Here is a 27,088-nt window from a genome sequence, read left to right as displayed (position 1 = left end):
TTGATGTATTATAATAATTGATTATGCTTAAGTTGTATTAATAGAAGGGGAGGGGTCATAAGACCTCCTTACATTTATAGGGTCCTAGACTACAGATTAACAATATATATATTCATTATAGAGGTTTAGTATTGTTCCACAGTTGTTTTCTAGACTCTGCCTCGTATAAAGAGACCCCTCTGAGAAATGTGTGACTGAGACAGAACTCTGCAGGGGAGTGTAGGAGATAAGAGACCAGTCAGACATTCCACAATAAATCAACTTTGGGGAGTGGACATTTATTGCCTAGGCCTTAGAAACACTGGAACTATTGTATCTCTCTTGCAAGTTTATGTAGCTGTGTATGCGTGGGCATGGTCTGAAGCGTAGAAGGTAATGACGTATACAGTGACATCACAAGGGCTGGACTTCGGGTTTAATAAAATAACTTGGAACCTTTTAAATGTTGCAGAACTTACTCGGAAACATGTGTTATGTTCCTGTTGTCAACTTCTGTCTGCAATTGCATTATTAAAGGTTTTTGAATGATTTAATTAAAGATTGTTATGCACGTGAGTGAGGACCCAAAAGCGGTTTAACAAAAACAGAGTCCTTTAATGTCAAAACACAGGTAAGACATAGATCCTCTTCAAATGTATATGATGGCAAAATAAACAACCCGCAGAGAGGGCGACAAATGAAACAGAAAGTCCTTCTGAAATCACAGAAGAGTTCCCCTTCTAGCAGCAGAGGAGAATAGCTGGGTTAGAGTCCCCTTCTAGCAGCAGAGGAGATTAGCTGGGTTGTAGAGGACAGAGGTACCTGATCACACGTAGCCTCAGATGAACAGGCAGATTCCGACAGGAAGGTTGAAGCAAACAAGACGATAGTTTGGTTCTGGCATGAGAAACTCAAACGAGAATCTGACAAAGACAGAAGCAGGAACAGAGAGAGAAATAGAGACCTAATCAGAGGGAAAAAAGGGAACAGGTGGGAAAAGGGTGAACGAGGTAGTTAGAGAAGATGAGGAACAGCTGGGGGAAGGAGGGGAAGCTAATACGACCAGCAGAGGGAGACGGAGTGAAGAGAAAGAACAGGAACAAGACATAATATGACAATACATGACAAAGATATTGTCAAAATGCTAATTTCACCAATGAGCCAATGATTGACAAGGAATAAGGAAACAAACCCCAACAGGGACTTAAAATAGACTGTTTTGTTTTTGTACAGACATCACACCATTACCTAAACAGTACCCTCACCCGAGAAGCAGAAATCAAACTGGGAAAGAAACTGGGAATTGAATAACTGCAGTTGACATAGCTAAGTAAATGGAAGAGCCTTTGGTTGTGCATAGTGTAGTGTATGGTGTTCCCAGGGAACAGCACCCTCTTCAAAGAAGTAGGAGGTGAAAATCTCCCGCACACAGATTGCCTCTCTTCCTGCGTTGTTGGACACCATCCTTGAAACATCCTGCAGAGCAGCAGACTTCTCCTCTGGCACACGGCGGCGAGCTGCAGATCCCCTCCTGGTCCTCGTGTCCATTCGTATGAAGTTATGCAGGACACAGGTAGCCTTCACACGCCTGAATTCCCCAGGAGGCAGTCCGAGATGGCCCTGGTCACCCAATCTGGCAGTGCTCTACACGGTAACTGTTGGCAATCTTTTTGAAGGGATCTCCAGTTAAAAGGTATCTGTAGGAATATGGAAGATAATGTCATTATTTGACTTTTACATCACTAGGTCATTGTGGATTACTAAAGTATAATATCCCTTATAACAAATCATGATATCATTGGATAGATAGATGCATGTACACACGTGTGTGTAGAGCCCTACCTGTTTTGAGCGCCACACTTTTAGGTTAAAAAAAATACAATATATATATTTTAAAGCCGCATACAAACATGGTCTCTTTTTTGCTTTCTTGAGTAAGGCAGCTCCAAAATGCAGGTATTTCAGCCTAGCTCAGTGCTTTCTGTGGTGGTGGGGCTAGCCAGCAGAAAATAGTAATGATTGACTCAGTTTTCTGTCACTCATGGGACAGTACGTCATCCCCAATTCTAAGGTTAGAGCTTGAAAATAAATTCCCCTTGGGTTCTGTCATGGAGTTATATTAGAAGTGCCCATCCAAGAAGGCTCAAGGTCATTGGCTACAGAATGACATCAAATCACGTTATATCTACAGTAGCTTTGATTGGACTGATCATGTCAACATCTTACTTTCAAAATCTTAGCTAGCAGTCATTATTAGTTGTCTTCTAGTCGACAATCTACTTGCAAATCACTCGCCCTCTTTTGCCCTCCTCCTTTTCTGCAGCAACCAGTGATCCGGGTCAACAGCATCAATGCAACAGTATAGCTTCCGTCCCTCTCCTCACCCCTACCTGGGCTGGAACCATCCACCCTCGAAGCATCGTTACCCATCGCACCACAAAAGCCACTGCCCTTGAAGAGCAAGGGGAACAACTACTTCAAGGTCTCAGATGGAGTGAGGTCACCGATTGAAACACTATTAGCGTGCACCACTAACTAGATAGCCATTTCACATTGGTTACATATGCTGCTACATAAATGATGTACTATGCAAGGGAGAAATGTATACTGTAGCTAAGAAAGTAATACCAAGTGCATGTTGTGTAGTAAGCTGTTGGTAGCCCATGTGCCTCACCCTAATAATTTGATCTATTTTCACATTGTTCGTGGCCGTGGTGTGCTTGTTTGGCAACTTTTTTTTGTACAACTTTGACAGTGCTACTGATAGTAGTTGTGGTGCTTGGCTTGCACGTGCAAATTCAGCACACACAACATTCTATAATATAATTGCTTTATTAAAACAGCTTATTTAATGCATCAAATAGTGTTGTATGATGTTATCTTTTTTGACAAGCAAATACCCAAACGGCGTTCAATGTGCCTCACCCTAATAATTTGGTCTATTTTCCCCTTAATTTCGTCTACTGTTCTAACATGGTGGTGCTCAAATAGCCTATAACCTGTTTTACAGAAACGTAATCATCGATCATTGTCTGTTTATATGCCCCATTTATTTTGACTTGTTGTACAGGGAGAACACTGTAATAACGGGCAATGTTCTGAATTCTGTCGCTGTGTAACGTCTGCTTCCAACTCCCACTCTCAAACAGTAGATTCCCTGCTCACTTTCCAGCCCACTTTCCAGCTCACACCCTCAAAGACATAGATCCCCTGAACACAGCTCACTCTCCAGATCCCAATTACCTGAATTCCGATCACCTGTTCATGATAAATAGTTATGATCACACACTATTTAGTTCAGTTCTTTGCACCTCATCATTGTGAGCTATTGTTTGTTTCTATTCGGAGCGCTGTTTTTCCTGTTATGTAATCCTCCCGTGCATGATTTTTGCCTGTCTCACTAACGACGCCTTTTGCCTATTCCCTGCCTGTACCTTAGCCTTTCGTATTTCCTGTTATTAAGCTATTGCCTGATCTCCCGGACGACGTTACTAGCCTTTTCCCTGCCTGTACTGTTGCCTTTTTGGACCCCCTGTGTATGACCTTCTGCCTGCCCCTGGACCCAGCTACCTCCTCCTGTGGTCCTTTACCAATAAATACCTGCTGCGCCCTGCGCTTCAAACCAGCTCTCTGTCTCCCATCGTGTTCATCACACGCTGTACGTTTCAAAGTGCTGAACAAATAGTTATTGACTACGTCCGTCGGCGCTTTCTCATGAATGTCTTAATCGAAATTATGGATTGCCTCTTATCCGCTTGTCGTCCCCTTATGCTATAGTTTGTACATCTTAGTTGTCATTAGAAACCACATTTATTTAAGCAAGTCAGTCATATCAGCTATGTTTTTATGTGTAGTGGCGTTTCTGGCGTGCATCACAAGTTTGCCCCACCAAGACTTACATGCTAAAATCGCCACTGGTAGCATGTGACAATATCAGGATCATATCAAGGATAGCATCACAAATGAATACATAAATACCACTTGAAGCTTGAAGATGAGTTGATCATTTGAATCAGCTCCTGTCGTGCTATGGCAAAAACAACAATGTGCACCTCTTTGAGTCCCCAGGACTAAGAACCACTGCTCTTCATTGGGACCTCTTCATCTGCAGACAGGCTTTCACAGCTCTCTGTATCTGAGGACCAAAGACCTCACAAGAAACATCATCATATGACTTATGACTTCATCATACTCAAATGAGACCGCACTGAATATTGTTACTATTATCTCCGTCATCACTTCTATGGACTGAAACTACACAAAGTAACTGCCCTATCCAGAATAGCCTACTCTCTCACTTTTACAGCTAGCTAGCTACCTACAAATGCATTTGGAGTTGTTGTTTTTTACAGTGATAAATACATCAAGATACCTAGCTAATATGAAGTTAGGCAGCTGGTGATATTTAATGCATAATTTTTTTTTTTACATTTTCAAAATGTATTTACTTGCTTGAATAGGTTCTCCCAGCCATGTGGACGATTCAGCCATGTGGACGATTGGAAACAGGGCAACAAAGTGTGTTTGTCACCAGAATGTTTTACAGCATATTATTATTTACCTGTGAATAAATTCCTGAAATTGAGAAAGGATTAAACTATTTACCCATTTAATACCCAGACCTTCATACAAACTTGCTATGCTGAATTCTTGACGCACAATCAAACATGCTGCTATATGCTGCCAGCACGCCCACAACCGAGCCACTCTGGGAAATATACCGTGTGCTAGTGAACACGAGCCGTTAGGCTTTTCTCAGAAAGATGAAAGGTGTTCTCCTTTTTAAGTTCATTAACGTCCATTTCAATCTTCTTGACTGTCCCTTTTTAGCTTGTTTGTTTGTTTCTCTATTGTCGCATCTTTTTCGTCACTCATCTTGAGGCTCGCCTACAATTCTTTTATATCTTTACTGACTAGTTCAAGTATTCCCAGTTTGTCATTTATTGATTTTAACAGATTCCCGGTGGTGAAAAGCTTAAGTCGTCTGTATCCATCGAGGACTCACGTTTTCTTTTGGAGATTGGTTCTCCTTGTTTAATCTCCGTCATGTTTGGGTTTTGCTTGTTTTCGTAATATTTGTCGATACATTTCTCTAGCCATATGATTTGTTTTGTGTCGTTATCCAGATTGAATGTTATTACCCACCAGTACTTGAAGTGCTAATATTTAAAGATATTGAATACTACGTTTTTATCTTGAGGTGATCTGCACTGCTGTGTTCAGTCTGCTGTTGATTAATGTAATTGTACAGTTTTCCTGTATGTACTTTTTTTTTTTTAAATAAACAAAAATATTTTGAATGTAATTTTTTTATTTTTTATTAAAGCAACAAAAAAAATAGAGATGTCACAAGCAGGACCCAATTTCATAGACAAGTCTGGCCTATATATAGTTGTTGCTATGTACAATTTTGATATTGTAGCCTTGTTAATATTTCTGGCATATCTCCAGACTTGCTGCGGCAATGATAAGTGAGGGCAGGTGTGGTGTGACTGGTGGTATGACTAAATGACCTTGTTGCCCAGAATAACTGGAGCACGTGGTTGAACTCTCACCTGCATTTACTAAAACACCATGTCCAGCTTCAGATTATTGCAGTTCTCACCTCATACAATCCAACACCCCTCAAGACACAGCATAAGACTGATACTTTGATCTAAAATACAGAATTTAACCACTGGAAATTAAATACGGGTCAATAACAATATATAGTAATCTTAGAAAACAACTTAGTTGACATTCATTTGTTACACTTATTTCAATGCAGAGGTGTTTCACATTACATCAAGTTGTTGTTGCACAATGTTAGTTCCACAGATTAAAGATCTGTGTATGTGGGTCAAAGTCTCTTCTTTTCTCATAAACTTTCAGAAGTTATCTTACTATATCGATTAATGTTACATCCCCATGATTTAGAACTGATAAGGGCTGACACAATAGCTTGCTTTAGTCTAGTCAAAATGACCAGTGTCTTGAGCTAAAGTGATGGTTTTACTTCATATTCTTAGAATCAGAAATATGTTTCTCATGAAATGTGTCTTAAAACTTTTTAACATTCATGTAAACATGCACAGCAATGTCAACACAGGCTTAACTTAGATCCATAGGCTGTAATGTAGTCTGCTACCCCCCACACAACCTCCTTGTCAGTTTCCAGCACCTACTGCTGCAGAAGGTAACCTTTGTTCAAGTCTACTGGTGGATCGTTAACTAGCTATTTGACCCTCAGGTGTGGGGGAAATTACGTAAGAGTGCATACAGACCTGAGTTGGATAGTACTGTTCCCCATACATACCTCTACAGGCTTATCAGCTGCTGTCCTGGGTGACAGTCCCACGTTGTGCACATCACATCGAGGTCCATCCAAGTTTTCCCTGCACTCTCTCCTGTCAAGGTGATGTCATATAGCACCTGCCTCTGTCTATCCCTGTCTGAACAAAGTCTCTGAACAAGGTAGGATATCTGCTCTGTCTTTATTCAATAGAAAGGTATTATAATATTCTGCTGAATATTACTACTCTGGAATTAATTCATACATTTGTTTATGTGTGCTTACAATTCTTTCACGATAGGCTATTTTTTCATATGCCAGACCACCACGTCAATCTACAAATCACAGACAGCTCTAGCGACATGTTCCTACAGTCCTTGCTCACATGTCAGAGTGGGGAACTAGGGTCAATTGTCTGTCTGTCTGTCTGTCTGTCTGTCTGTCTGCCTGTCCGTCTGTCCGTCTGTCCGTCTTGGTATACATTGGTCCGTCTGTCTTGGTTTGTGAAATCAATTTGAAGCAGTTGGACAGTTATTGCATTGTAAACCTTGGTGAATATTTAGGATTATTTATTCCGCATCTACAGCAAATCATTGACTGATACTGGGAGGTGTTAAGTTGCCTGTAATTGCATGTAATTGTCTAACCATTATAACCAAGAGTAACTGTGATTTTGACTTTTAGATTGCTTTCTGGTACTGATACAGTAGCCTTCACGGTATAAATCCAATGTAATGTTTGAATTTCAGGGGCAGAGGCATGTTCAGAGTGAAAAGAATTTGACCGGTAACCTATAATAGCTGCATGTATTGGTTGCCTAATCTATATATAGATATATACATGTGTTCAAAGCAAACAAACAAACATGACCTGGCCTACATCTTAGGACACACATGCAAAAAAACATGTTTGAACTAAACGTAAACAAGCAGGTTCCTCTGGTTTTATTGTTTTGCCAACAGGCTCAGGCTTATTCTTTATTGTCTTGTTAAAGCCAACACAAACAGTGCTAGCCTGGGTCACTCTAGAGCTGATGCAGCTGGAGAGATACACACATACTAAAATCTATTTCAATATTTGAAATGGACAGCTCATTACTTGATGGGTTGAGGCCTTGCTCATGTAGGAACATAGATACAGAATGGTATATTTTTGTGTCAATTTGCTACCTGTTTAGAGGTAATCTGTTAAAGGCCCAGTGCAGTCAAAAACTTGATTTATCTGTGTTTTATATATATTTACACGCTATGAGTTTGGATTAATACAGTGAAATTGTGTAATTGATGAAATGCCCTTTTAGTGTTTGAAAAGACTGCCTGGAATTTCAGCCCGTTTTTGTGGGATAGAGTGTTGACCTGCCTGCCCTGGTGACATCACCAGGCAATAAATAGACCAATAAGAAAGAGTTCCAATCCTCTCTGCTAATAACAGCTAGTTTTTAGTTTCCCCTCCCACTTAGACCATTCACAGACAGTCCTATCAAATTTCTTGCTTGAGAAATTGCTCTTGCTAAGAAGCTATTTTTGTTCATTTTGTTTTACCATTTCTAATTTAAAACAATCACGTTAAGGTGCTTAATTGTTACCCAGAAATGATTTGATATTGAGATTAAAAAAAACGCGTGCATTGATCCTTTAAGAGAGCATAGAGATTCTATCCAATGTATCTTATTTCAGTTCATTTATTTCATGTTTGCAGCATTCTGTGCAAAAGTTCAGTGTTTACTTTGCCACATAACTTAGGCAATTGTTTTGCAATTATGATTAACTTTTGCCGAGAGACATTTTGACCATAGTTATCTGATCTATCTGGACGGATCTTCTTTTCTTTTCTTGTTGAAGTGGTGAAACAAAACAATGTCCTCATGAACCAGAGAAAAATGCTATGTCACTGTTATGAGCTCTGTCTCAATATTGTAACTGCTTGTTTGGAATTTGAAGTGACCGCATCCATTTTTCTCTCTCCATACATGTTCAGCAGCTTCTTGGCAATATGGTATACTCAAGGCATGTCATCATTATGACTGTCATAGCTAAACTAGAGCAGATATGTGGGAAAATTGTCTTCAATTTCAAGATAAAACACAAGATGGCATAATTTCACTGACATGTTTCATCTTAGGCTGATTGACATCATGTCGGAGATAATGATGAGGTATCATGGTCAAGTAACCCAACATGTTACTCTGTGTGCACTACATGCTTTGGGCCTATGTTGTGTTTGAGACATGTTAAAAACCAACACATTTACTATGTGTGCCTGTGGAGATAACTACTGTACAGGACCTTGACTGAGATCTGCCTTTGAAGATAAGACAAAAAAAGGTGTTTTCGGCAGAAATACCCGCTCTTTCTCAGTCACTTTCTAATTTAAAAATCAACCGTCTTGGTGTAACCTGCTATATTTAAGTGAAAGGTCGGAAAAAGCCCTGCAAATGGTTACAGTTTTTTTGGTACAAACCCTTTAATTTCGCCATTCGTTATCAATTGAACTAAGCAGCTATTGACACACTACCCCTGACGCTGTCATGTTGCAATACCACTCATATAAAGATCCAGGAGGTTACACTTTTTCTCTTGAATCAGTAGAATATCAGGAGCCTTTACACAAACTATTTAGAGATTTTATTCATTTGATATGTAAAGCTTGTTCATCATGATCTAGTGGTTTCTGCACGTCCAATGTAGATCATTTACGTCTTTTATTTAAGCAATTACAAGATGTCTGAACAAGAGGATTCCATTGTCCTCAATGGGGTTCCTGTCATAGAGAAGAGTTCTGAGAGGTATGTGGATTTATAGTAAAGTACCAGTACCAGAAGTACCAGTTTATAGTTAAATATTCACCAAATAATGGTACAGTATTTTATGACTGAGTGTTTCTTTAAAGCATATTTTATTTTCATGTGCTTCATTCTAGTTGTGTGAGTGACATTCCTCTTGGCGAAACCGAGCAGTTACCACCAGTCTCCAAACTCCAACAGAACAGAAACCATTCCAGTCCCCTTGTCAATGGAGGAGTAGTAGACCATCCACAGCCAAACTCTGAGTCCGAGTCAGATGGAGAGGGCAAAGACAGCCAGGAGACAGCTGCTGTAGAACCTGCAATGATAACCCCAGCAAGCATACCTGAAGCACCAGCCAAACCACCCAGATCACCCGGACTAGAGGGACCTCAATGGGATCCTCTCTCAGGTAATAGCAGTTTATGGTGATCATAGGTAGAGCTAAGATGCTTTTTTATAGGATATGGACTCAACTTAATTAACTGAAGCAGATCAGATGTTTATCACCTATAAGAGAAACATGATTGTGTTTTGTAGTTAATAATACAGCAGTTATAAAGAAACGTGTGGAACAGGTTGACAGAAATGTGCCTAAAAGCATAATCAGTTCAAGGTTACAGTTATTCTGACCTTCGAGGAAATGTGTTATTTAATCTCTTGAGGAAGAAAATGATTTACCTGTCCCCCATTGCATGATTTTGATCAATCAACCTTTTCTATTTAATCAGAGCCAGTTTCACCACTCACCACCTGATTGGTGGGTAGGCAGGGACATTCCATAGCTTCCTCTATTCTCTGAATCAATATGATACAGGCAGCCCAGCTCTAGTTAAGAGGGTTCAAATGGTTATGCTTCACACTGAGACAGCGATGGAGGGTGGGATAGAGATAGTCCAGTCTGATTCTCAGAAATAGGCACACACCCTGACTTCTGTTTTATTTAACCCTTATTTTACAAAGTAAGTTTACTGAGAACACATTCTCATTCTGTACCTGCCTGCGGTCCACTGGGGACAGGGCAGGGGAATACTAGTCTCTGAGATTACTTCATAAACTACCACTGATGGCAGGAAACTGCTGCCCCTGCTGTCCCCATACTACAAGTGGTCAGATGACATGGATGCTACGCAAAAGGACTGTTATACTAGCACAGACTGGAATATATTCCGGGATATATCCAATGGCATTGAGGAGTATACCACCTTAGTCATTGGCTTCATCAATAAGTGCATCGATGACGTCGACCCCACAGTGACCGTACGTACATTTCCCAACCAGAAGAAATGGATTACAGGCAACATCCACAAGCTAAAGGCTAGAGCTGCCGCTTTCAAGGAGTGGGACACTAATCCAGACGCCTATAAGAAATCCCGCTATGCCCTCAGACGATCCATCAAACAAGCGAAGCGTCAACATAGGAGTGAGATTGAATCCTACTACACCGGCTCTGACGCTCATAAGATATGTCAGGGCAACAGGACAATAGGCAAGCAGCTTGGTGAGAAGGCAACAACTGTTGACGCATCAATGATCATGAGGAAGGTGAGGGATCAGCCTAGAACTACACGGCAGGACCTGGTCAATGACCTGAAGAGAGCTGGGACCACAGTCTCAAAGAAACCATTAGTAACACACTACACCGTCATGGATTAAAATCCTACAGCGCACGAAAGGTCCCCCTGCTCAAGCCAGCGCATGTCCAGGCCCGTCTGAAGTTTGCCAATGACCATCTGGATGATCCAAAGGAGGAATGGGAGAAGGTCATGTTGTCTGATGAGACAAAAATAGAGCTTTTGGTCTAAACTCCACTCGCCGTGTTTGGAGGAAGAAGAAGGATGAAGACAACCACAAGAACACCATCCCAACCGTGAAGCATGGAGGTGGAAGCATCATTCTTTGGGGATGCTCTTCTGCAAAGGGGACAGGACAACTGCACCGTATTGAGGGGAGGATGGATGGAGCCATGTATCGCGAGATCTTGGCCAACAACATCCTTCCCTCAGTAAGAGCATTGAAGATGGGTCGTGGCTGGGTCTTCCAGCATGACAACGACCCGAAACACACAGCCAGGGCAACTAAGGAGTGCCTCCATAAGAAGCATCTCAAGGTCCTGTAGTGGCCTAGCCAGTCTCCAGACCTGAACCCAATAGAACATCTTTGGAGGGAGCTGAAAGTCCGTATTGCCCAGCGGCAGCCAAAATCCCTGCTGCAGTGTGTGCAAACTTGGTCAAGAACTACAGGAAACGTATGATCTCTGTATTTGCAAACAAAGGTTTCTGTACCAAATATTAAGTTCTGCTTTTCTGATGTATCAAATACTTATGTCATGCAATAAAATGCAAATGAATTACTTAAAAACCATACAATGTGATTTTCTGGATTTTTGTTTTAGATTCCGTCTCTCACAGTTGAAGTGTACCTATGATAAAAATTACAGACCTCTACATGCTTTGTAAGTAGGAAAACCTGCAAAATCGGCAGTGTATCAAATACTTGTTCTCCCCACTGTATATAATAGGCGGTGTCAGAGGAAATCCCATAAAATTGTCATAGACTCCAGTCACCCAAGTCATAGACTGTTTTCTCTGCTTCCGCACGGCAAGCGGTACTGGAGCGCCAAGTGTAGGACCAAAAGACTCCTTTACAGCTTCTACCCCCAAGCCATAAGACTGCTGAACAATTAATCAAATGGCCACCGGACTATTTACATTGACCCCTCGCCCCTCCTCCATTTGTTTTGTACACTGCTGCTACTCGCTGTTTATTGTCTATGCATAGTCACTTCACCCCTGCCTACATGTACAAATGACCTCTAACCTGTACCCCTGCACACTGACTCGGTACCGGTACCCCTTGTATATAGCCTCATTATTGTTATGTTATTGTGTTACTTTTTATTATTTTTACTTTAGTTTATTTGGTAAATATTTTCTTAACTCTTCTTGACCTGTACTGTTGGTTAAGGGCTTGTAAGTCAGCATTTCACACTAAGGTCTACACTTGTTGCATTCGACGCATGTGACTAATTACGTTTGATTTGATTTGATTTCACTACAGGTGCCTCGGTGCCCCTGAAGCTGTTGGATGTGTCTCTGGCCCCAGCGGAGCAGCTCTGGTGCTCCTTTAGGGATCAGGCGGTCAAGCTGAGGATGACTGAGACAGGGCTGGGCTGCAAGGCCCCCATGACCGTCCACCAGATGTTCCTGGAGACGGTGGAGCACTACGGAGACCTGCCTGCACTGGCATCTAAGAAAGAGGGGCAGTGGGTCACCCTGACCTGGAGGGAGTATTTCCAGCAGTGCCGAGTGGCGGCCAAGAGCTTCCTCAAGGTCTGTTTATTGGTGTAGTTGTTGTGTCAGTGTCTGTGCTCTTTAGTTGTTCTCTGTTCTATGCTTGCATGGAATTTAATGGAAAAGGATCTCTCAAAGTTCCAAGTTATGATGTACTTTTACCAGGATGTGTTCTGCATTTTTTAGTGTCTGTATCAATACAGAGGCGTACGAGTATTTTTGAACTTTGCCAGTGAATTCTAATGAAGATCTGTTAACATCACTGAAAACTGGCAAATTTGAGCCAGATTTGGCCAGCGGGTGGTTTTATTTGGCCCCCCAAATTTTCTAAGCTAAAAAATATATATGTAGATTAGTATTACATGTCTTTTTTCATTGTTGGAAATAAGCCCTAAGTGAAATTAACTAAAGAAATCTCCCACAGATAATAGAGAGATGCGTGATCGTATACAAATGTAAGCAAGGTTTGAAATTATGATGTTTTAGTCAAACATATCTTTTTGGGCTTCTTGCAGTCAATCTGCGGTCTACAAATTATTTTTAATTTTTAATTTTTTAAATTTGACATTTTAGTCATTTAGCAGACGCTCTTATCCAGAGCCACTTACATTAGTGAGTGCATACGTTTTCATACTTTTCATTATAAATGGGTGGTTTGAGCTCTGAATGCTGATTGGCTGACAGCCGTGCTATATCACGGGTGTTACAAAATATGTATTTTTACTGCTCTAATTACGTTGGTAACCAGTTTATGATAGCCATAAGGCACTTCAGGGGGTTGTTTTATATGTCCAATATACCACGCCTAAGGGCCTTATTGCTTAATTAAAAAATTGTCTCAAGGCTGAATCTTGTTGATGGGCTATGGACTATTTAGAATTTTACCTCCAGAGAAAGGGGATAATGAATGTTTACACAGCAGAAATAATTTCCTTTTTCTTCTCATTGCCATGTCTGTCTCCTTGTAAGAATGGTGCTGGTGAAAACCAACACTTGGGTGTGTTAGATTCAATGCTTAAGTTACGTCTCCAGTGTCAAGGAGAGGCTATAAACTGGAGTACTTTTCAAAGCATCACGTAGGTCAACAGTAAATGAGGCAGTGTGCCACATTCTTATTGGTTATAAATGTTTCTTTCGGACTCTTTCTCTTCCTCTCTCTACTGTAGTTGGGGCTGGAGCGTTACCATGGTGTCGGTATTCTGGGCTTTAACTCTCCAGAGTGGTTCATCTCAGACATTGGCTGTATCCTGGCTGGGTAATAATAACATTTGACTTCTGCTTTTAACCCCATCTGAAAGACACACATACTGTACATACACATGTTTTTGGAGAGATGCGGGGTGCCACACTGGGTGCCCGGGGAGATGTTGTTGTGGGGGGTTAAGTGCCTTGCTCAAGGGAACAACGGCAGGCCAAATATTTTCCCGTCAGACCCGGAATTCGAACTGGCAAACCTCCGGTTACTGGCTCACCTCTCTAACCAGTAGACTACCTGCCGCCCCTATTATTATACATCTAGCATGCACTATCTTACCATGCACTATCTTACCATGCACTACCCTATACTATTGTTCATACTGTAAATGATGTGTGACTTGGACAACCAGCTGCTTCCTCATAGAAAGTATTTATCGCACACAGCAATCACAGTCTAAACCGCCTCAATAAGAAAGTTGTTTGATGTGTGTTGTGTGCCAGGGGTTTTGCTGCAGGCATCTACACCACCAACTCCCCCGAGGCATGTCAGTATGTAGCAGACAACTGTGAGGCCAATGTCCTTGTGGTGGAGAACCACAAACAGCTCCTCAAAATCCTCCAGGTGAGACCCCATAACACGTACTGAACTATACGGTTCCCCTGGTCTTGTCTGCCAATAAAATAAAAAAAGAAATGTACACAACTCTAGTATACTCCCATTGTGATTTTATTAGACGCAGAAAAAAATATGTTTCGATCTGAGTTGGATCTTCGTCAGGTGATACACCACTGTGAAAAACACCTACTTAAATAACCTCTAGAGGCATGTACATCCGGTCAGTTGAATACATATGACACATTAACATCACAATAAATGACACAGTAGACATAAGGAAAACATGAATACATGTTGGTTTGTTTATCCTTGTCAAGTAATATACAGTAGGTGTGCAATAGATTTTAAAAACGGGTGAGACAAATGCGTCAATTATTTTGTATACAATAATATATGGAGAAAACTGAAAAATACCAATAGCCATAAAACCTATGCACAGAATTATGCAAATAATTTACATATAAAATAACGAATTAATCCATTACTGTGCTGTTTTATTTGTAAGTAGATCAAGTGAAAATGTTTTTTGTTTTTGTGCCAAAATGATTCATTCTAAAATTCCTACTTTGTCCATTCCTTTCAGATTAAGGACAAGCTTCCACACTTGAAAGCTATTGTTCAGTACAAGGATGAACTGCAACAGAAGCTGCCAAACTTGTACACTGTAAGTTTTTATCAAAAGAATATCTATAAACAAGATCAAGTTTAGCCAGCTGGAAAAAAAACATGATTTATTTGCCTAATAGATAGAAATGTTAGTAGCACACATTATTTCCTAGAATATTTCCTTTCCTACACTGTAACTGTGAGACTGTTAATCCATTCACATTACTGAGCAAACAGAGCCAAGTCGAGCTGCACTGGGCTGGCTTTGTTAACACAGCCACCATAGTTGTTGGAACCCTTCTGAAAAGGATAATGTGAATAGAAAATATCTAAGCCAGCACAGTACGATTCGGATTGGCTCTATAATGTGAATCAGGTGTTACCGACTCAACCTCTGTCCTCCTACAGTGGGCTGAGTTTATGAAGCTGGGTGAGGCGGTGTCTGATGAACAGCTGAATGCTGTGGTGGACAGTCAGAGGGCTAACCAGTGTTGTACGCTCATCTACACCTCTGGAACTACAGGCAACCCCAAAGGGGTCATGCTGAGTCATGACAATGTGAGTATTCCTATTGAGGAAAAAGCTCTATATTTACATGTACATTTACTGTACTGCAGTAACCAGCTGGCCTTCCCCTCATCCTCACAGAATGTGTTGGCTCCCTCAGACACATTACAGTAGTACTATATGGTTGAGATAGCTCTGTGGCCACTGTGCTCTGGATACAGTATGTGAAAAAGTCACAATTTTGTCCATGTATTTTTCACGGTAAGGACAAACAAAAAAGTAGCGTATAGTTTTTCCTCTAAGTGGTGACCGACTCTCTCCTCAGATCACCTGGACTTCAAATGCGGTGGGCACCATGCCAGATCTGAAACATGGTGAGGAGGTGGTGGTGAGCTACCTGCCCCTGAGCCATGTAGCTGCCCAGGTCAACGACATGTGGATCGCCATGAGATTCGCAGCGGTGACGTATTTCGCAGAACCAGACGCCCTGAAGGTCAGAATCCATAACTATTATATAACAGAAATTGATGATGTGCATTACTTTCCATTCAAAATGCTATTTACATTGGGAACAATTGATTGAATTGTGGTGGTTTAGTTTTGACTTGGTTGGGAAGGGTGGGACTGGAGTAACTTGGACTGGAGTAACTTGATATGACTTGATAACCAGCAACTTTATGATTTCATAGGGCTCTTTGGGGACTACTCTGAAAGAGGTGCGCCCCACCAGTTTCCTGGGAGTTCCCCGTGTGTGGGAGAAGATGCAGGAGAAGATGAAAGCCATTGGTGCCAAGTCCTCTGGTATGAGGAAAAGAGTGGCAGACTGGGCTAAATCCATCGGATTGCAAGCCAGCTACAGTGCCATGAATGGGTAAGGATTTAGCTCAGGTTCTTGTTGTTCAATCAAACTCGTACTTCAGAAATAATGCAGATTTTCAGTGCATCAAATTTCACCCATAGACATGATCTTATCAATAACAATAAAAAACATACATCCTCACTCATGCCCAAATAGCATTTTGTTGTATTCTAAACTAAATTAAATTCCAGCCAAGTTTGGCGACTAGTAAATATTTTTTAATCCTCCCGCTTTGGGCTGGATATGTCAATTTGTTTAGTTCATACATGCATAATCTATGAGCAGAATTACTGTCTTACCTCAATTAGCCAGCAAACCCCTAGTTTGTTCACTGGAAGCTTTGCAGCTCTATTTTCCCTACATTTTCCTGTGGGCCAGGCCCCTAGCAATTTGAGTTTCAGCCAATCAGCCTCTCAGCTAGCAAGATGCACACACAGCAAAACGAGAGACAGCGAGCAATGACGTGGTGCACAATTTTCGGGGACGGCTTTTGGCTCGTGAGTGCCACTATCAGAACTTCTGCTTAAAAAGTATACAAAGGTAACAGAGAATCTCTTTAATCTTTTACACCATGTGTGGCATTCCTCATTGTTTGTTGTGGATTCCAGTGAGAACCTGTTGCCCTGGGGCTTCATGCTGGCAAACAACCTGGTTTTTAAGAAGGTTCACTGGGCCATGGGCCTGGACCGCTGCAGGAACTGCTTAACAGGGGCCGCACCCATCACCAGGGAGACCCTGGAGTATTTCATGAGCCTTCGCCTCCCCTTGTATGAGCTGTATGGGATGAGTGAAAGCACCGGCCCTCACACCATCTCCTGGGAGAATAACTTCAAGATCATGAGGTCAGCAACTGGAAAACTAGGATGTCCACTGACAATTTTTAATGACCGTTTACATTCATTAATTTGCAGTTGACAAAGCTAGCACTGTGATAGCAAAACATGAATTGATACCGATAAGCCATCAGATATAAAAGTGACATTTAATACATTCTTGCTTTGTGGACTGACCATATAAAGAGTTGACAGCAAACTGTCAACAACAAAGAATATCTTGATGTTGTCCTCAGCTGTGGAAAGGTGGTGAATGGCTGCCAGACAAAGTTGGACAAGCCAGACGAGGATGGGAATGGTGAGATCTGTTTCTGGGGGCGTCATGTGTTCATGGGCTACCTGAACGAGCCAGAAAAGACTGAGGAGGCCTTGGACCAGGAGGGCTGGCTGCACTCTGGAGACCTGGGCAAGCACGACAAGGACAACTTCCTGTTCATCACAGGGAGGATAAAGGGTATAGTACTTAGAGTAGTGATGCTAGGCGGGCAGGTGCTGCCCGCACCTGCCCGCCTAGAATCACTACTCTGGACGGTTCTGACTTAGAATATGTGGACAACAATAAATACCTAGGTGTCTGGCTATACTGTAAACTCTCCTTACAGATTCATATTAAGCATCTCCAATCCAAAATTAAATCTAGAATCGGCTTCCTATTTCGCAACAAAGCCTCCTTCACTCATGCTGCCAAACATACCCTTGTAAAACTGACTATCCTGCCGATCCTTGACTTCGGCGATGTAATTTACAAAATAGCCTCCAACACTCTACTCAGCAAATTGGATGCAGTCTATCACAGTGCCATCCGTTTTGTCACCAAAGCCTCATATACTATCCACCATTGCGAACTGCATGTTCTCGTTGGCTGGTCCTCGCTACATACTCGTTGCCTAACCCACTGGCTCCTGGTCATCTATAAGTCTTTACTAGGTAAATCTTCGCCTTATCTCAGCTCCCTGGTCACCATAGCAACACCCACCCGTAGCACGTGCTCCAGCAGGTATATTTCACTGGTCATCCCCAAAGTCAACACCTCCTTTGGCCACGTTTCCTTCCAGTACTCTGCTGCCAATGACTGGAACAAATTGCAAAAATCACTGAAGTTGGAGACTTACTGTATATCTCCCTCACTAACTTTAAGCATCAGCTGTCATAGCAGCTTACCAATCGCTGCAGCTGTACACAGCCCATCTGTAAATAACCCATCCAACCAATTATCTACCTCATCCTCATATTTATTTATTTTTCTGGTCTTTTGCACACCAGTATTTCTACTTGCACATCCTCATCTGCACATCTATCACTCTAGTGTTAATTGATACATTGTAATTACTTCACTATTATGGCCTATTTATTGCCTTACCTCATTACTTCCTTTGCACACACTGTTCACAGATTTTCTATTGCGTTATTGACTGTACGTTTGTTTATCCCATGTGTAACTCTGTGTTGTTGTTTTTGTCACACTGCTTTGCTTTATCTTGGCCAGGTCGCAGTTGTAAATGAGAACTTGTTCTCAACTGGCCTACCTGGTTAAATAAAGGTGAAATAAAAAATAAATAAAAAAATAGTTTATTTTCTAGATGTACTGTATATAGCCATTACACAACATGCCTGCCAGTGTTCTGTTTTGATATGAATAAGATGCTGTTTCCTCAAGACACTGATCTAAGGTCGATTTTGTGTACCTTCCCCTGATCCTAAGTCTGTGCCTAAGGGTATCTCCTACCTTGAGCCTGGATATACAAGATAATCATCATTGAACATCGTGTAGACATCATGATCTAAATATCTAGCTAAGTATGACATATCTTGTCCTGCAGAGCTGATCATAACAGCAGGAGGAGAGAATATTCCACCTGTGCCCATTGAGGATGCAGTGAAAGCAGAGACCGCCATCATCAGCAACGCCATGTTGCTCGGAGACAAGCTCAAATTCCTCTCTATGATGCTCACACTCAAAGTAAGGCCTCAAACATTAGATGTGGACTGTATTGCCAACTCCTATGTTCATTTGGCATACTTTAGAATTATTGCTTAAGAATTGTTAAGCAATTAAAATAGAATAACACAGCACAAACAGATCTGGAACCAGGCTCTGTTCAGAAAGACTCCTGGATCACTTCTAACCTTTGACCCCACTCTCCTTCCGTAGTGTGTAGTCGACGACAACGGCGATCCAACGGACGAGTTGACCCCAGAGGCCTTGGCGTTCTGCCAGCAGCGTGGCGTCATGGCAACCAAGGCCTCTGAGATTATAGCCAGTGAGGAGCCAGCTATTTACAAGGCCATCCAGGAGGGCATAGAGCGAGTAAATGCTAAGGCCAACTCCAACGCCCAGAGGGTCCAGAAGTGGGTCATTTTGGACAGAGACTTCTCCATATCCGGGGGAGAACTGGGTGAGTCAGTCAGTGTGAGAAATATATACAGTACCAGTCAAAAGTTTGGACACACCCACTCATTCAAGGATTTGTATTTTTTGGGGCTATTTTCTACATTATAGAATAATAGTGAAGACATCAAAACTATGAAATCACACATATGGAATCATGTAGTAACCAAAAAAGTTTTAAACAAATCACTTTATATTTTAGAATCATCAAAGTAGCCACCCTTTGCCTTGATGACAGCTTTGCACACTCTTGGCATTCTCTCAACTAGCTTCATGAAGAATGCTTTTCCAACAGTCTTGAAGGAGTTCCCACATATGCTGAGCACTTGTTGGCTGTTTTTTCTTCACTCTGCTGTCCAACTCATCTCAATTGGATTGAGGTTGGGTGATTGTGGAGGCCAGGTCATCTGATGCAGCACTCCATCACTCTCCTTATTGGTCAAATAGCCCTTACACAGCCTGGAGGTGTGTTTTGGCTCAATGTCCTGTTGAAAAACTAATGATAGTCCCGCTAAGCGCAAACAAGCTGGGATGGCGTATCGCTGCAGAATGATGTGGTAGCCATGCTGGTTAAGTGTGCCTTGAATTCTAAATAAGTCACTGACAGTGTCACCAGCAAAGCACCATCACACCTCCCTATCCATGCTTCACGGTGGGAACCACACATGCAGAGATCATCCCTTCAGCTATTCTGCGTCTCACAAAGACACTGCGGTTGGATCCAAAAATCTCAAATTTGTACTCATCAGACCAAAGGACTGATTTCCACCAGTCTGATGTCCATTGCTCATGTTTCTTGGCCCAAGCAAGTCTCCTCTTCTTATTGGTGTCCTTTAGTTGTGGTTTCTTTGCAGCAATTCGACCATCGGGCTCCCGAGTGACGCTGTAAGGAAGTCTGTGTGTAGCTGGTGTAAACGTATTTTACTCAACATATAATAAATGCAATACAAAAACAGAGGCCACAATAACGGACCTTCCTACATAGAAACAATCACAAACATGGGGGAACAGAGGGTTAAATAATGAACAGGTAATTGGGGAATTGAAACCAGGTGTGTAAGTCAAAGACAAAACAAATGGAAAATGAAAAGTGGATCGGCGATGGCTAGAAGGCCGGTGACGTCAACCGCCGAACGCCGCCCGAACAAGGAGAGGGACCGACTTCGGCGGAAGTCGTGACAGGTGAAGTGGTCTAAGGCACTGCATCTCAGTGCTAGAGGCATCACTACAGACCCTGGTTTTATTCCAGGCTGTATTACATCAGGCCGTCATTGAGAGTCCCATAGGCTTAGCATCGTCCTGGCCTGGGTAGGCCGTCATTGTAAATACAAATTTGCTCTTAACTGACTTGCCTAGTTAAATGAAGGTTAATTAAATAAAGGTCTGATTCAAACAGTCTCCTCTGAACAGTTGATGTTGAGATGTGTCTCTTACTTGAACTCTGAAGCATTTATTTGGGCCACAATCTGAGGTGCAGTTAACTCTAATGAACTTATCCTCAGCAGCAGAGGTAACTCTGGGTCTTCCTTTCATGTGGCAGTCCTTATGAGAGCCAGTTTCATCATAGCGCTTGATTGTTTTTGTAATTGCACTTCAAGAAACTTTCAAAGTTCTTGAAATTTTCCAGATTGACTGACCTTCATGTCTTCAAGTAATGATGGACTGTCATTTCCCCTTGCTTATTTGAGCTGTTCTTACCATAATATGGACTTGGTCTTTTACCAAAGGGCTATTCTGGATACCACCCCTACCTTGTCACAACACAACTGATTGGCTCAAACGCATTAAGATTAATTTTTAACAAGGCTACTTGTTAATTGAAATGAATTCCAGGTTGCTACCTCATGAAGCTGGTTGAGAGAATGCCAAGAGTGTGCAAAGCTGTAATCAAGGCAAAGGGTGGCTATTTTGAAGTATTTCAAATATAAAATATATTTTGATTTGTCTAAGACGTTTTTGGTTACTACATGATTCCATATGTTTTATTTCATAGTGTTGATGTCTTCACTATTATTCTACAATGTAGAAGATAGTAAAAATAAAGATAAAACCTTGAATGAGTAGGTGTGTCCAAACTTTTGATAGTACTGTATATTAAACTAACTTAGATTGTTAAACTAAAGCTAGTCTTGTGATGTTACTGTATGTAATTTTCAATAGATAATTCGCTTTTTCAGAATTTGACACACTTTTACAAAGAACGTCGAGAGAGAAGTAAATGTTTTGCCAGTAATGTTTATCACGCACAATATCTGAAGTTAATCACATACTGAAATGAATGTTTTACCAGTCATGTTTATCACGTACCGTATCTGACGAGGCAGTCGTGTGACTGTTTCAAACTAAACAACATTCCTCTGGATACCATTGCATGATATAATCTTTCTTCCAAGCTGTTGAGTACATCAAATGTGATTGGAGCACAGGAAAGAGGGGACACTCATTTTGAGAGCCCAGTAAGTCTGGTTGAATACCCTTTCTTTCTTCAATATTCTCTCCAGGACCTACCATGAAGCTAAAGAGGGGGGTTGTTGTCAAAATGTTCCAGGAGAAAATCAATGCTATTTATGGAATGGCACAAGAGTAACAGAGGCACTCAAACAGGACTGGAGAACATTGGACTGTTGTAGTTATTGACCTATCAAATGTATCTGCTCTATGTCAATATTTAAGCTGTTTTAATGCACATAAGATTACACAGCAACGATATTAGCACTTTTTTGTAAATAAACCATATAATAATCATTGCCAAATCTAGTGTCCACAACTGGGCAAGCAGTTTGTGCTTCTGGTTTTTAAAAAAAACTGTAATTGCAACCGTAGCAATACTTTCAAAGTCGTATCACTGTCATAGACTTTTATTTTATTATTTGTAAAATATATGTTTGCAAAAAAACACTTATTTTCTCTCAAGGAGACTCTAAGGACATACCAAGGACAATCATTTAGCACTGCAATATAATACACATCACTTTAAGTAAAGGACAATGATACTGAAACATATTATTTTACCATTAATGTTATGTTTTTGATTCCATAAAAATACTATGAATCACAACAATTGTTTGGAATTTTACCCAATGCTTTTCTGTGTACATGAAGAAATATTGAAATGTAAATGTTTATGTGTTAAATGAACTTGATCAATAAAATCAGAAACGATTTCAAGCCAACAAGCTCTTCTGGACAAAAAAAGTAACTTTGGTAGTATCTCACACACACCTTGCTGCTGTCCAATTTAGTGTCTGTTTTTTCACTGGAACAGCAATTAAAAATCTCCTCATCAGGGAAAGGTGCCAGTGATGTGATAGCTATGACTTGATAGAAACCATTTGTGAAGAGGCTTTATACTAGCTACATGCAGTAAATTTGGAAAGTATTCAGACCCCTTGAGTTTTTCCACATTTTGTTACGTTACAGCCTTATTCGAAAATGTATTGAATTGTCTTTCTCATCAATCTACACACAATACCCTATAATGACAAAGCAAAATTCAGGTTTTTATAAATTTTTGCAAATTTAGATTAAAAAAAAAACGGAAATATCTCATTTACATAAGTATTCAGACCCTTTGCTCAGTACTTTGTTGAAGCACCTTTGGTAGAGTATTCAGACCCCTTCCCTCTTTCCTAATTTTGTTACATTACAGCCTTATTCTAAAATGGATTAAATACAAATAATTCCTTATTCATCTACACACAATACCCCACAATGACAAAGTGAAAACAGGTTTTTAGACATTGTTGCAAGTTTTAAAAAAATAAAAACAAATCTTATCTACATAAATATTTATACCCTTTGCAATAAGACTCAAAATTGAACTCATGTGCATCCTGTTTCCATTGATCATCCTTTAGATGTTTCTAAAATTGTATTGGTACATTCAATTGATTGGACATGATTTGGAAAGGCACACACTTGTCTATACAGTTGACAGTGCATGTCAGAGCTAACAACAAGCCATGAGCTCCAAGACAGTATTGTGTCGAGGCACAGATCTGGGGAAGGGTAGCAAAAATATTCTAAGGCATTGGAGGTCACTCTGACAGAGCTCCAGAGCTCCTCTGTGGAGATGTGAGAACCAACCAGAAGGACAACCATCCCTGCAGCACTCCACCAATCAGGCCTTTATGGTAGAGTGGCCAGACGGAAGCCACTCCTCACTAAAAGGCACATGACAGCCCACTTGGAGTTTGCCAAAAGGCAACTAAAGACTCTTAGACCATGAGAAACAAGATTCTCTGGTCTGATGAAACCAAGATTGAACTCTTTGGCCTGAATGCCAAACGTCAGGTCTGGAGGAAACCTGGCACCATCCCTATGGTGAAGGGCGGTGGTGGCAGCATCATGCTGTGGGGATGTTTTTCAGCGGCAGGAACTGTGAGACTAGTCAGAATCGAGGGAAAGATGAAAGGAGCAAAGTACAGAGAGATCCTGGGGTGGCAGGTAGCATAGTGGTTAGAGCGTTGGGCCAGTGACCGAAAGGTTGCTAGATTGAATCCCTTAGCTGACAAGGTGAAATTCTGTTGTTCTGCCAAGGCAGTTAACCCACTGTTAACAAGGCAGTAAACCCACTGTTCCTAGGCCGTCATTTAAATAAGATTTTTTTTTTAAACTGACTTGCCTAGTTAAATAAAGGTTAAATATAATGACAAAAAATACAAGCTTGGCACACCTGTATTTGGGGAGTTTCTCCCATTCTTCTCTGCAGAGCCTCTCAAGCTCTGTCAGGTTGGATGTGGTGTGTCGTTGCACAACTATTTTCAGGTCTCTTCAGAGATGTTCGATCGGGTTCAAGTCTGGGCTCTGGCTGGGCCACTCAAGGACATTCAGAGACTTGCCCCGAAGCCACTCCTGCGTTGTCTTGACTGTGTGATTAAGGTCGTTGTCATGTTGGGAGGTGAACCTTCACCCCCAGTCTGAGGTCCTGAGCGCTGTCATGACGTTGCCCTCTTTGGGTACAGCAAGCCCCATCCCCCTCTCCCTGTCTCCTACACCCAGGCTGATGTGGTCAGAGAGAGGTCGTAAATTCCTGGAGGAGATTATCTCCTCATGGCCACAGTATAGAGACAGAGTGAATTTTCATAGAGAACAAAGGAATTTCTTCCACCTCACAGAACTGGAGAACCGGACAACATTTATGTTCTGGAGAAGGTATAAAAGATCGGTGAAGAATCCAGCTACGAACTGGTCCATTTGGTACAATTTTGTGAAACTCATGGGAGACATTACCATAACGCTCTTCATATAATAGCCTCAGATATGAGGTGTACATCTAATTGTTGTATAAGATGAATGAGTGAGGATGATACCATTTGTAAAATTGTGTAATGTGATTTTGAACTGTTTAATGAAGGGAACTCCAATTTCCTAAAAAGTTTCACTAAGTCCTTGGCCTCCAGGGGCACAGACAGGACCAGGCGTCATGAGACAGTCCTTTTCAATGTTCCGAATAAAAACCCCACTTTGAGAATTTCTCAACAGACCATATTTCCCTCAGTTACGAGAGGACAAAGGTTGCTGACCAGCTTACCTTGATAACGAGAGGGCCAAGGTTTGAGTAGATGGCTGAATCTTTTAACCATACCACGTGGTTAAACTCTTAGACTATCGATGCCGACAGAATAAGAACAAGTCTTTGATATTAATTACTAGTCTGCAGCTACGAATTCGGTATCATTGAACGCGAAGACCGACAACTGCCGAAACATCTATCCATAACGACATGAATGAATGTCGCTCTGAACTATCCATTCTAACCACACGACAGAGAGAGAGAGAGGATGGACACTCTCCAACAGAAACACATTTTTTAACAGAGACCCCAAAGACACACTGAGCGTAAATATATATATTGATTGCAATTGTTCCCGAATGAGTCAGCGTTCGTGTGCAAAGGATTAGCATTTCAATTGTTATAATTATCAACTCTGTTGTGACTTCTCAGCTGACCCCCACTCCCCTTTTGTACACCAAGCCACGTTGCCGGTTTATCCCACTAGGGAAACTCTGTTATCATTTCCTTGTAACTATCTACTGTTTGTTTATGCATTTCTGTGAATTACTTAGTTAGTAAATAAACGATTTTATGACAATTGATGTATGGATCACTCATAGTTAAGACTGGATTCGTGCAGATAGAATGAGGAATGAGACTAACGTGAGGTAAAGAATAATTAATTAATCAGAAAACTATTGATCAGATATGAAAATATCTGAAAAGTTATATTAGGAAAATTCGAACTTTGTAATCTGAATATTTTCCTTGGTGCCCTGACTTCCTAGTTAATTACAGTTACATGATTAATCAGTTTAATCGCGTAATAATAATTACAGAGTCATTTGATGAAGGTTAAGCTTCAGTTTAATGATAGTAAAGACACGACAGCGCTCTGGAGCAGGTTTTCATCAAGGATTTAATTTTTTACATTTTAATTGAACTTTAACTAGGCAAGTCAGTAAAGAACAAATTCTTATTTACAATGACGGCCTACTGGGGAACAGTGGCTTAACTGCCTTGTTCAGGGACAGAACAACATATTTTTAACTTGTCAGCTCAGGGATTCGATCCAGCAACCTTTCAAATAATGTCCCAATGCTCTAATCACTAGGCTACCTGCCACCCCGTAGCTTGAAGAAGACTCAAGTCTGAAATACCTGACAAAGGTACTTCAACAAAGTACTGAGTAAAGGCTCTGAATACTTATGTAAATTCTAAAAACCTGTTTTTGTTTTGTCGTTATGGGTTATTGTGTGTGGATTGAGGGGGAAATTAGCAATTTCATCCATTTTAGAATAAGGCTGTAACGTAACAAAATGTGGAAAAAGTCAAGGAGTCTGAATACTTTCTGAATGCACACAGTGCAAACAGTGACACCAACCACTGGTTGGTCTTCTTCGGGTACTGTATCTGAACCTATTGATGTCACCAAACTACAGGAACCCACGGCAAAGTTCCTAATTCTAAGAACTGAAGCCATAAACGTGGAGGTTCCACACAAATAGGTCTCAAATTCTTAACACTAGAATTACCATCAAATGATCACTAGTTTTTAAAATGACCACTTTTCCCCTCAAAGATCCAACAGGATTGGGTAGGTAAGTAATATGTAGGTTGTTCCACCAATTTGGTGCCTTTTGAGATGTGTAACTTTGTGAAAAGAAACTTGATTTCACCTAATTTTTTTAATTATTTCATATAGAGCACATGATCAACTTAATATAAACAAGTTTTGCCATCTCAAGAAAAAATGGACTATAGTAAGTGCCTTTTAAGTACCAAATAAAGTAACAGGGTTGGCAAACAGGGTTGGCGATTTCACCTTAAATCAGCCATAAATCCCCTTGTGTCAGTGGAAATGGACATTTCTTGCGTGCAACAGGGAGGGGCAATTGAAAGTAAGCTTCACAATTTTGTTCTATTCATATACAGTTTACACCTATCCACTCCTTTCAGAACCTAACTACAGTGGGAAGAAAAGCTTAGGGGGTAACGACTGTCAGTGGTGTGTGTGACAGACAGTAAGGGCCAGTTGAGATTTGAAGGAATGTCCTCTAAAAGCCCTCCAGGCCACTAGCCCGGTCAACCAGACTGACTGCTGTTCTCATGTTTGGTTTCAACACAGTGTCCTTGTAGTTTATGAGGCGTCAAGGCCAATGTAGGACAAAGAGAATTTGGCCAATTGTCAAACAACATTTTAACAGACAAATTGATCAAATCAACGACTGGTCAAAGTAATTTAGCATTTTATTTGTG

The 27,088-nt window shown here is 41.0% G+C and overlaps 1 protein-coding gene and 1 long non-coding RNA gene across 4 annotated transcripts; one reads left to right on the top strand and one right to left on the bottom strand.

Annotated features, from left to right (window-relative positions):
- Positions 1–573: 573 nt before the first annotated feature.
- On the bottom strand, positions 574–6,375 carry LOC110535825 (uncharacterized). 2 transcript variants are annotated; one of them, XR_016484528.1, is made up of 3 exons: positions 6,275–6,375; positions 4,032–4,129; positions 574–1,676 (listed from the first exon to the last, which is right to left on the bottom strand). It is a non-coding gene; the product is annotated as an uncharacterized LOC110535825 (long non-coding RNA). The 2 variants fall into 2 exon arrangements; XR_002475312.3 differs by lacking the exon at positions 6,275–6,375 and adding an exon at positions 4,428–5,218.
- LOC110535824 (long-chain-fatty-acid--CoA ligase ACSBG2) lies at positions 6,280–22,505 on the top strand. 2 transcript variants are annotated; one of them, XM_021621141.3, is made up of 15 exons: positions 6,280–6,432; positions 8,961–9,035; positions 9,170–9,444; positions 12,093–12,364; positions 13,492–13,580; positions 14,024–14,144; positions 14,722–14,802; positions 15,153–15,302; positions 15,577–15,744; positions 15,941–16,122; positions 16,719–16,952; positions 17,180–17,397; positions 18,764–18,903; positions 19,096–19,339; positions 21,834–22,505. In XM_021621141.3, exons 2-15 carry the CDS (start codon positions 8,971–8,973, stop codon positions 21,917–21,919), a joined length of 2,325 nt encoding a protein of 774 aa, XP_021476816.3. In that variant the 5' UTR covers positions 6,280–6,432; positions 8,961–8,970; the 3' UTR covers positions 21,920–22,505. The 2 variants fall into 2 exon arrangements, with proteins under 2 accessions (XP_021476816.3, XP_090046506.1); XM_090190380.1 differs by having other exon boundaries at positions 6,294–6,432; positions 9,234–9,444.
- Positions 22,506–27,088: the final 4,583 nt, after the last annotated feature.

This window comes from Oncorhynchus mykiss, chromosome 11 (assembly GCF_057628025.1).
Source record: "Oncorhynchus mykiss isolate SJ-2025 chromosome 11, ASM5762802v1, whole genome shotgun sequence".
Classification (NCBI taxonomy): domain Eukaryota; kingdom Metazoa; phylum Chordata; class Actinopteri; order Salmoniformes; family Salmonidae; genus Oncorhynchus; species Oncorhynchus mykiss.
The sequence above is the reverse complement of the archived record's forward strand: the minus strand, read 5'-3'. Positions and strand labels throughout refer to the sequence as shown.